The 15,207-nt window shown below is 35.0% G+C and overlaps 1 protein-coding gene across 1 annotated transcript in view; it reads right to left on the bottom strand.

Moving 5' to 3' along the window:
* The window catches only part of RB1 (RB transcriptional corepressor 1), a 155,793-nt gene that overhangs the window by 78,146 nt on the left and 62,440 nt on the right, over positions 1-15,207 (bottom strand). Inside the window, exons 13-17 of the mRNA XM_021689426.1 lie at positions 8,141-8,257; positions 6,848-6,904; positions 6,730-6,761; positions 6,570-6,646; positions 5,259-5,455 (exon numbers count right to left, since the gene is read on the bottom strand). Of these exons, the coding sequence (XP_021545101.1) occupies positions 5,259-5,455; positions 6,570-6,646; positions 6,730-6,761; positions 6,848-6,904; positions 8,141-8,257 (480 nt within the window). The remainder of the gene's footprint in view (positions 1-5,258; positions 5,456-6,569; positions 6,647-6,729; positions 6,762-6,847; positions 6,905-8,140; positions 8,258-15,207) is intronic.

Raw genomic sequence — 15,207 nt, 5'->3', positions numbered from 1 at the left:
ATCAAGCATTGAAGACTTTGGTCCCTAGTCCACATTCCTCCTCTCTACCACATGTCCTGGGTGACTTCATCTCTCACTCAGCCTCTTGGTTCCTTGACCACCTCATTTCCAATGGTCTTCACCTCCATTCCAAATCATTCATGTGCTCCCAAGATTATTTCTTAGAATACAGTAAACTATCCAAAATGTTCTAGCTCTGGAATATAAAGTTGAAATCTCTTACTCTCTATTAAATTTCATTAAAAGCTGTTTCTTAAGGGGCGCCTGAGTGGCTCAGATGGTTGAACGTCTGCCTTTGGCTCAGGTCATGATCTCCAGGTCCCGGGATTGAGCCCCAAGTTGGGCTCCCAGCTCAGCGGGGAGTCTGCTTCTGCCTCTCCCTCTTGTGCTCTGCTTGTGCTCTCTCTCTGTCTCTCTCAAATGAATGAAATCTTTAAATAAATAAACAAATAAATAAAAGCTGTTTCTTTCTTTTTTTAAAAGATTTTATTTATTTGAGAGAGAGAGAGAGAAGGGGGGGTGGAGCAGAGGGAGAGAGAGAGAGAAGCAGACTCCCACTGAGCAAGGAGCCTGATGCGGGGCTCTAACCCAGGACCCAGAGATCCTAATGTGAGCCAAAGGCAGTTGCTTAACCCGATTGAGCCACCCAGGCGCCCCAATAAAAGCTGTTTCTTAAAACTTCGACTTTGTTCATCAGTCTCCTCCTATGTCCTCTATGCAACTGAAACTACAACCATACCACTTTAATCACTCTGACTAACTTCCTCATCTTATTTGCCCCATTATCACTCGACTGCATCTGTGTAGGCAAAGCCCAAAATCCTGGGTCAATCTAGCTGTTCATTTTTTCTAATCTTACAACTGGCTGCTAGGTGATGCTGGAAAAAATAATGCCACCACAAAGAATGGGAGTGGCACTACAAATTTAAAATTTATACCTTCAACATTTCCTTCAGTGCTGCTAGGCAATCCTTGTATCTTTCATCACTCAGTTCTATTATTCTCCTCAGCAACAATTTAAAATTGTGACCACTCTCCTCAAACTTCTGACTACACCACTTTGCACTCCCTACCCCAACCCATCAACCCACCTTCAGCAAATTACCTCAGCTCTATTTTATAAAAAAAAAATAAATAAATAAAAGCCATACGATGGAAAGTTCCTCATTTTTCTGCCATGGCACCCACATACCTTACTTGTAACTGCTTCCATTCTTTCCATTTGCCACACAATATTTCCCATCCCACCTTGCCTCTCCTCAAACAAGAGATGACATCTATTCAAGGGAACCCCTTGAATCTGGACAGGCCCTGTGACTGCTCTCACCAATAAAACAGAGCTTCCAGCTATAGTCCTTTCAGAAGCCTTTTGGAAGCCAGCTGCTATGTAAGATGCATGAGTATCCTGAAACCAAAATGCTATGCGATGCATAGCTTCTCATATGAGAAGGCCAGGAGGATGAGATGCCACCTAGAGTAGGAAGGGAAGGAAAGAAAAGGTGACCATGTAATGAGGGGAAGCGAGGGGCCAGATTTGTGAATGAAGAAACATCGTGGAGAGGCGCCTGGGTGGCTCAACTGGTTGGGCATTGGACTCTTGATTTCAGCTCAGGTCACGTTATTAGGGTTGTGAGATTGAGCCCCATGTTGGCCTCCACACTGGGCGTGGAGCCTGCTTAGGATTCTCTCTCTTTCCCTCTGCCCCCAACCTCTCCCTCTCTAAAAAGGCAAAAAAGAAAAAATAGAAGCATCATGGAAGTAGATCTTGTCCCTGACACCACACAGTCAAGGATGAACTGCCTAGTCAAGCTCTTCCCAAATCCCTGACCCACAGAATCATGAGCAAAATAAAATGGTTGTTTTAAGCCACTAATGTGTCATCCTGCAACACAGAACACTCATAATGGCTCTTTTCCATCCACATTTAATCCTACCTTTCCCATCTTAAAAAATAATCTTCCCTCCACCTCACACACTTGGCAGCTATATCTTTATTTCCCTTCACAGACAAGACTCCAGTAAAAAGCTATCCACAATCACTGTCTCCACTTTATCCCTCATTCACATCTCATCAAAATCCCACAGCAATCTATTCCTGCCTCCACTACTTCTATATAACAGTCCTTGCTACCATCACCAGTGGCTTCCTTGTTGACCCTCTTAATATGCTGGGTAATTTTAGAATTGTATCCTGGACATCATAAATGTTAAGTTGTAAAGATTTCTGGATTCCGTTATTTTTTTTCTCAAATAGGCAAAAGCATGTAATTATTTTCACTGACTTGGATCTGTAAACTTTTTATTTGGGCAGCAGCTCCTGTCTCAGTTCAGATCTTCTTTCATTAAGCTGTTAATCCATTACACTGCAATAATTCAGTTTTCACACAGAGAAGTGGGTAGACAGGATTTGTCCACTCTCTTCAGTAGCCAAGGTTTCCCCAGCTTCTGTTTTCTTCGTTGGCCCCGGCCAGAAAGCCTGCAGTTTTCTTCTCACTTGCACCCCCCCTCCTTGTCCTATTTCACTTGCCCACTTAGCCCTGGGCTAAAAGCTTCCTTCCCAGGCTCTGAGCTTCTCTTCTCTCCTGAAGAGTCTGTCTACTCTTCCTGTCCAGAGATTTCAGGCAGTTGCTTTCCAAATCATGTAGAGGTTTTATAACTGTCTTTTTTGAGGGGAGTCATATGGTTGGGTCTTCTTCCACCATCACCAGATGCATAGGTCCCTCACAGGTTTTTGAGTTAGCATGATGATACTTGCATTTTAAAAAAGATTTCTCTGGTTGCTGCCAGAGAAATAGTCTTAAGGTAGTTAGAGATGCAGGGAGATCAATAGGAAGAGTCCACAATATTCCCGGGAAGAGAGACCATTTAGAAAATAAAGTACCTAGTGTATCTTGGTTTATTAAGCTTTTTTTTTTTTGAGAAAAATCTAATGAATTTTGAATATATTAAAAGTAAGATCCAAATCTCACTTCATTATCTGCTGGCATTATAAACCCCTTAACAGATTTAAAAGGCATGAACATCTGGAAGTCATTTAATCTAACCCTTAGGTATGGTTTGTTCTGAATCACCTCTAATTCCCTTAAATTTCCAGGGAACAAGATTTCACCAGGTTTTTCAATAGATTGTTTATTTAGCATTTTATACTTATATATTGCCTGTTAATCTCTCTGGGACCAAAACAAAGAAAGGTGTGCTTTTTCCTTCAAGTTACTCTATTCTTGATTTATTATTTCTCAAGATTGTGAAGCAAAGATGCTGGAACCCTTCCCCATGCAACCATTAAAAACACGATGATGTTCTTTCTTTTATTAAATTATTGGGAAGAAAAAGTAAGTAGTACCTCACTTGATATTTCCCTAGATAAACAATACTGTTTGAATCTACAGTTTAATGAAAAATTCTTATTGTGATACAGAATCAAAAGACTTAAAGTTTGCTCTGATTCTTGATCTGGGTGCTGGTAACAGGAGTGTGTTCAATTTATGAAAAATTCATCAAACTATAAACTTGTAATACATACTTTTCTGTATATATGTTATACTTCAGTTAAAAAAAAAGGTTTGTGAAAGCTCAAATATATCTATGGTATGTACCTTCTCTAAAATGTCAATTATTCTCTTAGGAAAAATTCACAGTATTTTATTTGTGTGGTATGACTTATCTTCACACTTAACCTATTCCCTTAATGATTAAAAAAGTAAAAATTTTAAAAGTAAAAAAAGTTTTTAAAAGTTCAAACATTAAAAATATATGACAATAAAAATCATCTATAATTTTATCCTCTAGAGATAGTAGAGGTTTATGACTTCCACATCCTATTAATAAATTAAAATTTCTCCTGACTTTGGACATGTCACTTTTTCTCCAAAAATTCTCAAAAATAAAGGGATATTGTTTAGAATCCTAGAACACCAGTAATTGAACTAAACAGGCTTGAGCACAAGCAACTCATAAACAGTAAATTTCTATTTCCTCCACAATTTTTACAGCCCACATCTTTTCTGTATCTTCACAATGTCTACCCCAATGCAAGCCATGCTGTAGACGTGTACTGATGGGGAAAAAAATAATTCTCTAAAAGAAATAAAAACAGTCACTTTCATTTGATACAGCAATGTCTTGATTTCAATGTCTAGAAGGAGAGGGCACATGAGCCTCTGAACAGTACTTCTTATTATATTTATTTATCTACTGATTCATTTTTGTCATTCTCATTTAATCCCCCAGAAATCTCCTAGATTTCTAAACATGTCTTTTCTTATAAAGTAGAAGCTCCTGTATAATGGAGTCACATTAAATTCAATTACAGCAATGCCACCGCTTCCTGTCAACTTCCCCTACTTCTCTCCTGTTCTGTCTATTCTGTTCACACAACACTGCAAGCACTGCAATAACTAAGAAATAAGTTATCTCTTAGCCATTAAGTTTTTAAAACATTAAAAAATTAAAACTAAGGGTTACATGTACAGATTAGAATTCTAGTGTAACTAAAGTCTTAATGTTTTCATTGCCATTTCTATATACTGTCATAAATGAAAAAGTGATATGCTTAGCATGCAACACAGTTTCAAAAGAAACCAACTCTATATTAATCTACAAATCTGATGAGTCACAATTACCCAACTATGCAGATTTAAAAAGCATAACACAGAAGAACTTCAAATAAGTATTTTACTATTACTACATAGAAAATGCCATCTTTATGAAACAAAAGCCTTATCAATAGCTTATATGCTATAAATAGAATACCTAGAGAATATGATTTGTGCTCCTATAATGCTATGGACAATAACTGAACTATAGTGCAGATTTTTGGACTATCTTTAATGATAGAACAAAAAGAAATACAAGTAAATTGAACCAGAAAACTGTACTTTGTTAAATCACCTAAATAGCATAATCCCAATTTTTACCATTTTGTTGGAATTTAATAGCATTTAAATTTTCAAACATGACACCTCTATTTTAGATATACTGCTCAAATACTTTAAGGAATTCTGCTTTGTTTTAAAGTGCCATGTTTTCATTAAAGCTATTCCTAAATAAATCATTGTATCAGATGGTCTGGGGAGCCCAAGTAAAAGAAAACTCCATTTTAATATTTCACTTAACTCTTGGGCTATACACTGAAATTGCATTATTCATTAAATTGCATATGTGCTCTTGAGGTAAATTTTAACAAATACCTCTCACTAACAGATAACTGTTATCCATTTGCATATTAATATCTTTAATTATTTTAGCTAGTTACTTACAGAGAGCCATGCAAGTGATTCCATGATTCGATGTTCACATCGTTCTAAATGTTTTATCATTTCTCTGGTCAAGTTGGCTTCTGCTTTGATAAAACTTTCAATCACTTTGTAAAAATCAAAGGCTTTTAAATTAAGTACATTCAGAATCCATGGGAAGGACAAATCTGTTCCAGTATCAAGATTCTGAGATGTACTTCCTAAAAATGAAAGAAAAAATGTAACTTAGGTATGAAATGTTAAGCCTTGAATTACGTATTTTCAGTTTGGAAGGTTTTATCAAACAAAAACTTTAAAACAGCAGAAAAGCTAAACAAAAATTTTTATTTAAAGCAGATTTTTTTTTTAATTTTGTTTTTTAAATTTATTTTAAGTATTTGTCTCCATGCCCAACATGGGACTTGAATTCACAACCATGAGATGGAAAGTTGTGTGCTCTACTGACTGAGCCAGTCAGGCATCCCTAGAGCAGAAATTTTTCCATAGACTCGTAGGAAATAGGCTTCTAAATTCTGAGTGTATGTGCACATATGTTTTTCCTAAATAGAGGGCTCATGCTTATATCAAATTTTCAAAGGTTAAATACTCTAAACTTATATCAGAAACAGGTTTAATATCTAAGCAGCAATGCATTAGCATATCCATTTTCACAGTCTCATTAATCCCGGATGTGGAGAGGGAAGGACTCTTTAAGATTTTGCTAATTTGGTTAGAAAATGGTTACTCTTTTAAATGTGCATTTTTTGGTTATTAATGAGGATTCATAGTTTTCCATACATGTTTCTCTTTTATTGTGTATTTGTATCCTTAGGTAAATTTTCTTTGTTTTTGCAAACAAAACTTCTTATATTTGTTAACATTATTTGCAAAACAATACTATATGTCTAAAATTATATTTAAAAGAAAATACCATGAGTGGCCTCTGTTCTGTTTATCTGGTAGACTCTAGCTCTAACCTTTGGTTTCATGACCACAGAATCTATAGCAGTGTTTCCATATAGGTAAATGCTACTTGTTAGCACTCCTTTGGTAATTTACAATCTCCTGTCTTGGAAGGGATTTCAATAGGTTCATTTCCTAGACTCAGGATAGCCAAGAATAAGAGCCTAGTGAAGTACTATTTCCATGATGACCTGAAATGGTTCAGATAATAACCCATTTAAATGATTTATGGAGACTACTTACATTCTTCAGTATATATTGACCTATATTATGCATACTCCACCCCCCCCCCAAAAAACACATCACACCTTAGATAAGTTTTTTTTAACTTTAAATTGAACTAAAATGTTTATTTACTAAAATTTAACTTACTGCTATATGTAGCCATTACAACCTCAAGAGCGCATGCCAATAAAGACATATGAAAGATGTTGTCATTCAGGAGTTTGCTAAAGGAAAAGAAAAGAATGATTTTGAAACATTTACTTTTATAAAAAAGAAGGAATTGTTTTACTAAAACTAAAGAATTTACCTAAAATTTTGAATGGATAATCGTTCTTCTTCCTAAAACAGATAAAAAAATGTTTAGCTGATGCCTTTTTTGTGTCAGCATTGAATTTTTTTTTTCTATTATGTTCTTTTTAACTTACTGATTTAAGCATGGATTCCATTACTCGGTAATACAATCGGACTCCAAGTTTGTATCGCTACAAAGAAAAAAAAATTAGATTCCGCTACTTTAGAAAATCACAATTATTAATTTTTAAGGAGGTTTCTCTTAAAAACATATTTCTGATAATTTTTAGGAATATGAATACCAAGAGATCACAAAAGCTAGCTTGTCTAAAACTCAAGACTTCCATATAAAATGATGGTTAATATTCCCAATAAATTATCAAGAGGGAAGGTCCAGTACTTGGTTTTCCTTTTCCTTCATTCCACTCCAGTCTACAACATTCAAGACACACACACACACACAGAGGATATGTTATACACCTGATACTTACTAACCATTTTACATACTAACGTAATACTTCTTGCAGCCTAGGAAATATTTTCAAGATAACTCTCCAGGATAGAGAATAGTCTGTCCATAAAACTGGCAAAGGCAAAAATTGAACCCAACTGATCTTATCAGCAAAAAGTTTTAACCAAATAAATAATTCCCATTAGTTCAAAGAATAACCAAATTTTAGATAGGCACACACAAACCATATTCCTTCATTCAAATTATAAGCATAAGTTTCATATACAACCAAAAAGACTTCTAAATACTATTATTTAAAACATGGTTAGCATCAAAATATAACCTCACTACACTGAAATAAATGTATATAGTAGATAAGAGTTTTCAAACATATTTTTATATGTTATCTCACTAATTCCACACAACAAAGCAGAACAAATATAGAAACTTGAATCTCAGAGAAGTTAAATGACAGCTCATAAATGATAGAACCAAATATAAACCCAGGGTTCTGATTCAAAGCCCATACTTTTACCCAATGTATAGGTTTTAGATTTTCTGAAATAATAATAGTAATAGTAAAATTAACATCACTCAATAATATCACCGATAAATAGCATGTATATGATCCCATTTATCTAAGTATATGCATTCATGAATATTCATATATACAGAAGCCAAAGAATATATACAAAAAATTTAATAGCATCAAAGATTTTAATTTTCTTGTACTTATATTTTTTAAATGTCTACATTTTTTCTAAAACTTTCTATACATGTTTACTTTTGGTTTCTGTAATGGTGTAAGGGGCATTTTCTTATAAAGTTTTTCATAAACAGCAGCATACACAGGCAGCTGAGATACAGAATCTACTAATATAGGACCAATACTATCATAATACCTTTATAATTTGGAAAGATATTTCATTTGAGGTTATTTACCATATAGTGACACTAATCAAAATAAACTCATTACCTGTGATCCAATTTCCATACATCCCTGTCCCACAGCTTTAGCAAATTTCTCTTTAAAGATGTATCCAATATCCTTCACTCTTTTCAGGATACTTTCCTTTGGATTCACTGTGCAGTTCTTTAAAGAGGAAAAATATAAATCAATGTTGAGGATATTGTTTAATCAGAATTAACATTTTCTGTCCTATAAGATATAACTTTTCACTTTCAATTATTTATACCATGGAAATACCTCCACAAAAACTAGGTAAACATGACTACTGAAAATAAGAAGAACATAAAGAATTCCATTTTAGGATGTTAGTGACCAAAAAATACTAAAGTACAAATAAAAAACCCTTTTATCTGAATTTTCTGCTGCTAAGTTAAAGAACAGATTTGTTAGCCTTTCCACCCACCAAAAAAAGTCTCATAGATATTAGAAACTAATACCATGGAAATGCAAAGGATCATAATTGACTGCTATGAACAATTATACACCAACAAACTAGAAAACCTAAAAGAAAAGGATAGATTCTTAGAAACATACAGCCTACCAAATCTGAACCATGAAGAAACAGAAAATATGAACAGATTGATTGCTAGTAAGGAGAGTGAATCAATAATCAAAAACGTCCCAAGAAACAAAAGTCAGACAGCTTCACTGATAAATTTTACCAAATATTCAAAAAAGAATAATAAAACTTCTCAAAGTCCTCCAAAAATAGAAGAGGAGGGAACACTTTCAAACACACAAAGCTAGCATTACCCTGAAATCAAAACCAGACCAGGACATCACAAGAAAAGAAAATTATAAGCCAATATCCCTGATGAATGTAAATGCAAAATCCTCAACAAACTATTAGCAAACCAAATTCAACCATGCATTAAAGAATCATATACCACAATCAGGTGGGATTTATTCCAGAGATGCCAGGATGGTTCAACACTCACAAATCAATGTGATACATTAACAAAATGAAGGATAAAAATCCTATGATCATCTCAATATGATCATCTCAATAGATGCAGAAAACACTTGACAAAATTCAACATCCATTTATGATAAAAACTCTCCAACAAAGCGGGTATAGAGGGAATATACTTCAACATAATAAAGGCCATATATGATAAGCCCACAGCTAATATCATAGTCAACAGTGAAAAGCTGACAGATTGTCCTGTTAGATCAGAAACAAGACAAAGATGCCCATTCTCCCCTTATTCAACATAGTATTGAAAGTCCTAGCCAGAGCAAGAAAATGCTCTGGCTTTCTTTTTGGCAAGAAAATGAAGAGGCATCCAAATTGGAAAGGGAGAAATAAAACTGTGTCTATTGACACAGGACATATTATATATAAAAAACCCTAAAGACTCCATCAAAAAATTGTTAGAATAAACTAGTTCAGTAAAGTTGCAGGATACAAAATCAATATACAGAAATCAGGTTTGTTTCTATGCACTAATAATGAACTAACAAGAGAAATTAAGAATACAATCCCAGGTGGCGCCTGGGTGGCTCAGTCATTAGGCATCTGCCTTCAGCTCAGGTCATGATCCCAGGGTCCTGGGGTCGAGCCCCGCATTGGGCTCCCTGCTCCATGGGAAGCCTGCTTCTCCCTCTGCTGCTCCCCCTGCTTGTGTTCCCTCTCTCCCTGCCTTTCTCTCTGTCAAATAAATAGATAAAATCTTAAAAAAAAAAATACAATCCCATTTACAATTGCACCTAAAAGAATAAAATACCTAGGAATAAATTAAAGTAAGGAGGTGAAAAACCTGTACATGGAAAATTATAAGGCACTGATGAAAGAAACTGAAGAAGATAGAAATAAATGCAAAGATATCCCATGCTCATAGATTGGAAGGATTAATATTGTTAAAAATGTCCATACTACCCAAAGCAATCTATAGATTCAATGTAATCCCTATCAAAATTCCAATGGCTTTTACACAGAAATAAAACAAACAATCCAAAAATTTGTATGCAACAAAAGATTCCAAATAGCTAAAGCAATCTTGAGAGAGAACAAAGCTAGAGGCATCATACTACCTGATTTCAAACTATATTACAAAGCTACGGTAATCAAAACAGTATGGTATTGGCACAAAACAGACACACAGATTGGTGGGATAGAATAGAGAGCCCAAAAAGAAACTCAAGAATACAGTCAATTGATTTGTGACGAAGGAGGCAAGAATATACAATGGGAAAAGGACAGTCTCTTCAATAAACAGTGCTGGGGAAACTGGACAGCCACATGAAAAAGAATGAAATGACCATATCTTACATAATATACAAAAATGAACTCAATGTGAATTAAAAACCTAAATGTAAGACCTGAAACCATAAAACTCCTAGAAGAAAACACAGGAGATAAGCTCCTTGACATTGGTCTTCAAGATCTGATTTTCTGAATCTAACACCAAAAGTAAAAGCAACAAAAGCAAAAATAAACAATTGGGACTATATCAAAATAAAAAAATTCTGCACAGGGAAGAAAACCACCAATAAAACAAAAAGGAACTAACAAAATGTTGTATGTCAATTATACTCCAACAAAAAAAACCTAAAAATGAAACAATTATAACAACACCACTACTAAGCCTACTGAATGAAAGAAGATATTTGCAAATCATATATTCAATAAGGGGTTAATATTCAAAATACATAAAGAACTCACACAACTCAACAAATAACCTGATTTTTAAAAAAAGGCAGAGAGGGCGCCTGGGTGGCTCAGTTGGTTAAAAAAAGGCAGAGGACCTGAATAGACATTCTTCCAAAGAAGACATACAGATGGTCCACTAACACATGAAAAGATGTTCAAAATCACTAATCATCAGGGAAATGGAAATCACAATGAAATACCACCTTAGAACTGTCAGAAATGGCTAGAATTATAAAGACAAGAAATAAACGAGTGTTGACAAGGATATGGAGAAAAGGGAGGCTCATGCACTGTTGGTGGGGATTGTAAATTGGTACAGTTACTATGAAAAACAGTACAGAAGTTCCTCAGAAAATTAAAAACAGTACTATATGATCCAGCAATTCCACTTCTGGGTATTTATCTGAAGGAAACAAAAACACTAACTCAAAAAGATATCTATACCCCATTCTCAGTGCAGCATTATTTACAATAGCCAAGACATGGAAACAGCCTAAGTGTCCATTGATGGATGAATGGATAATGCACACACACGTGTGTGTGTGTGTGTGTGTGTGTATAAAATAGAAGGTTATTCATCCACAAAAAAGAATGAAATCTTGCCATTTGTGACATGTATGGACTGTCAGGGCATTACGCCAAGTGAAATAAATCAGACAGAGAAAGCCAAATACCGTAAGATCATACTTATATGTGGACTCCGGAAGAAAAAAAAAAAAACCAGCCACAAATACCAAGCTCATAGATACAGAAAACAGACTTATATTGCCAGATCAGGGGATAGGGGTGGGCAAAATGGGTGAAGGCTGTAAGGAGTTACAAACTTACAGTTATAAAATAAGTAAGTCATGAAGATGTAATATACAGCATGATGACTGTAACTAATAATACTGTATTATATATTTGAAAGTTGCTAACAGAGTAAATCTTAAAAGTCCTCATCATAAGAAATCGGAGGGGTAGACGAACCATGAGAGACGATGGACTCTGAAAAACAAACTGAGGGTTCTAGAGGGGAGGGGGGTGGGAGGATGGGTTAGCCTGGTGATGGGTATTGAGGAGGGCACGTTCTGCATGGAGCACTGGGTGTTATGCACAAACAATGAATCATGGAACACTTCATCTAAAACTAATGATGTAATGTATGGGGATTAACATAACAATAAAAAATTTAAAAAAAAAATTCTAATTTCTAATGTATGATGATGTGTTAACCAGACTTACTATGGTGATTATTTTGCAGTATATACAAATATCAAGTCATATGTTGTATAACTGAAACTAACAAAATATTGTATGTCAATTATACTCCAACAAAAAAAAACTAAAAATGAAACAATTATAACAACACCACTATTAAAATAAAGAATCTCTTATATTCTCATAAATTATCTTCAATTAAGAGTTATATTGGGATGTACATTACCCTAAAAATACAAATAATAAAAAAATACAAATAAAAATAATAAATAATAATAATAAAACTAAGATTGGAGATTGGTAGCATTTCCTAATTTAAAACTGTGCTTTCAAAGAATTAAGAATTATTTTATCATTTAGATACCTTTTCAGAAACACATGATTAAGAAATGGTTACAAAAGAAGTTTCAATACATGTATCATATGGGGTGGGACTATATTTAATAATTAAAATACATCACAAGATGATTACTAAAATGCATATTATGATATATTAAAATACTCTGTAACTGATATTGTAATCTATTAAAAATCAAAAAACTGATTCCTTTCAGCTACAACCAAAGATTGACTTTATTTTTATAATCTTTATAGATCAAATACATTCAAAATACTATAAACTTTCCAAAACTAAGATTAAGTATAATTTTCTTTGAAATGTGAACACTGTTATTCAAAAATTTCACATCCTATAAAATCAATAATTCTGTCTTCCTAAAAGAAAACAGCACAGATATCACAGAAACAGTAACAAAGAAGCACCTCCTGTCATAAAGTCATTGTTACCAAAACATCCATTTATTTATTTTTTTTAAATTTTTTTATTTTTTTAATTTTTTTTATTCTTATGTTAATCCCCATACATTACATCATTAGTTTTAGATGAAGTGTTCCATGATTCATTGTTTGTGCATAACACCCAGTGCTCCATGCAGAATGTGCCCTCCTCAATACCTACCACCAGGCTAACCCATCCTCCCACCCCCCTCCCCTCTAGAACCCTGTTTGTTTTTCAGAGTCCATCGTCTCTCATGGTTCATCTACCCCTCCGATTTCCCCCGCTTCATTCTTCCCCTCCCGCTACCTTCTTCTTCTTCTCTTTTTTCCTTAACATATATTGCATTATTTGTTTCAGAGGTACAGATCTGAGATTCAACAGTCTTGCACAATTCACAGCACTTACCAGAGCACATACCCTCCCCAGTGTCTATCACCCAGTCACCCCATCCCTCCCACCCCATCCCCCACTCCAGCAACCCTCAGTTTGTTTCCTGCAATTAAGAATTCCTCATATCAGTGAGATCATATGATACATGTCTTTCTCTGTTTGACTTATTTCACTCAACATAATACCCTCCAGTTCCATCCACGTCGTTGCAAATGGCAAGATCTCATTCCTTTTGATGGCTGCATAATATTCCATTGTATATATATACCACATCTTCTTTATCCATTCATCTGTCGATGGACATCTTGGCTCTTTCTACAGTTTGGCTATTGTGGACATTGCTGCTATAAACATCGGGGTGCACGTACCCTTTCGGATCCCTACATTTGTATCTTTGGGGTAAATACCCAGTAGTGCAATTGCTGGATCATATGGTAGCTCTATTTTCAACTTTTTGAGGAACCTCCATACAGTTTTCCAGAGTGGCTGCACCAGCTTGCATTCCCACCAACAGTGCGGAGGGAATTTCTCCGCATCCCCGCCAACAACAAGACAGAAGAAAGAGAAATTAAGGAGTCGATCCCATTTACAATTGCACCCAAAACCATAAGATACCTAGGAATAAATCTAACCAAAGAGACAAAGGATCTGTACTCAGAAAACTATAAAGTACTCATGAAAGAAATTGAGGAAGACACAAAGAAATGGAAAAACGTTCCATGCTCATGGATTGGAAGAACAAATATTGTGAAGATGTCAATGCTACCTAGAGCAATCTACACATTCAATGCAATCCCCATCAAAATACCATCCACTTTTTTCAAAGAAATGGAACAAATAATCCTAAAATTTGTATGGAACCAGAAAAGACCCCGCATAGCCAGAGGAATGTTGAAAAAGAAAAGCAAAGCCGGCGGCATCACAATTCCGGACTTCCAGCTCTATTACAAAGCTGTCATCATCAAGACAGCATGGTACTGGCACAAAAACAGACACATAGATCAATGGAACAGAATAGAGAGCCCAGAAATGGACCCTCAACTCTATGGTCAACTCATCTTTGACAAAGCAGGAAAGAATGTCCAATGGAATAAAGACAGTCTCTTCAACAAATGGTGTTGGGAAAATTGGATAGCCACATGCAGAAGAATGAAACTGGACCATTTCCTTACACCACACACAAAAACAGACTCAAAATGGTTGAAAGACCTCAATGTGAGACAGGAGTCCATCAAAATCCTAAAGGAGAACACGGGCAACAACCTCTTCAACCTCAGCCGAAGCAACTTCTTCCTAGAAACATCGCCAAAGGCAAGGGAAGCAAGGGCAAAAATGAACTATTGGGACTTCATCAAGATAAAAAGCTTTTGCAAAGCAAAGGAAACAGTCAACAAAACCAAAAGACAACCAACAGAATGGGAGAAGATATTTGCAAATGACATATCAGATAAAGGGCTAGTATCCAAAATCTATAAAGAACTCATCAAACTCAACACCCAAAGAACAAAAAATCCAATCAAGAAATGGGCAGAAGACATGAACAGACATTTTTCCAAAGAAGACATCCAAATGGCCAACAGACACATGAAAAAGTGCTCAATATCGCTCGGCATCAGGGAAATCCAAATCAAAACTTCAATGAGATACCACCTCTCACACCAGTCAGAATGGCTAAAATTAACAAGTCAGGAAACAAAACATCCATTTAAATGTCTACAGCTTCTAAGATTTTACTTACAGAAGAAAAGATGGCATTAATTTTAGAAATAAAGAAACCTGAACAAAAAAGTAAACTCAAAGAAAAACTTACTGATCTTCCAGACATGCCCACTCTCTAGATAAAGCAATTTGCAGTCTATGTAAAACTGTAGTTAAGCTTCATTTAATGTTAAACTTCACACTGAGCTCCAGAGAATGCCTTTGAGGCAGAATTTTTTGCCAAACTAAAGTAGTTCAAAATAAAAAAAAGAGCTCCTATATACTCAAAATGTTGTAGGAAATAATCAAAATTATATTTGAGAAGAGAGATTATGGGGGCAGTGTTGGGGGGGG

Source organism: Neomonachus schauinslandi, chromosome 3 (genome assembly GCF_002201575.2).
Source record: "Neomonachus schauinslandi chromosome 3, ASM220157v2, whole genome shotgun sequence".
NCBI classification, from domain to species: Eukaryota; Metazoa; Chordata; class Mammalia; order Carnivora; family Phocidae; genus Neomonachus; species Neomonachus schauinslandi.
This window is presented reverse-complemented; position numbering and strand designations above follow the sequence as displayed.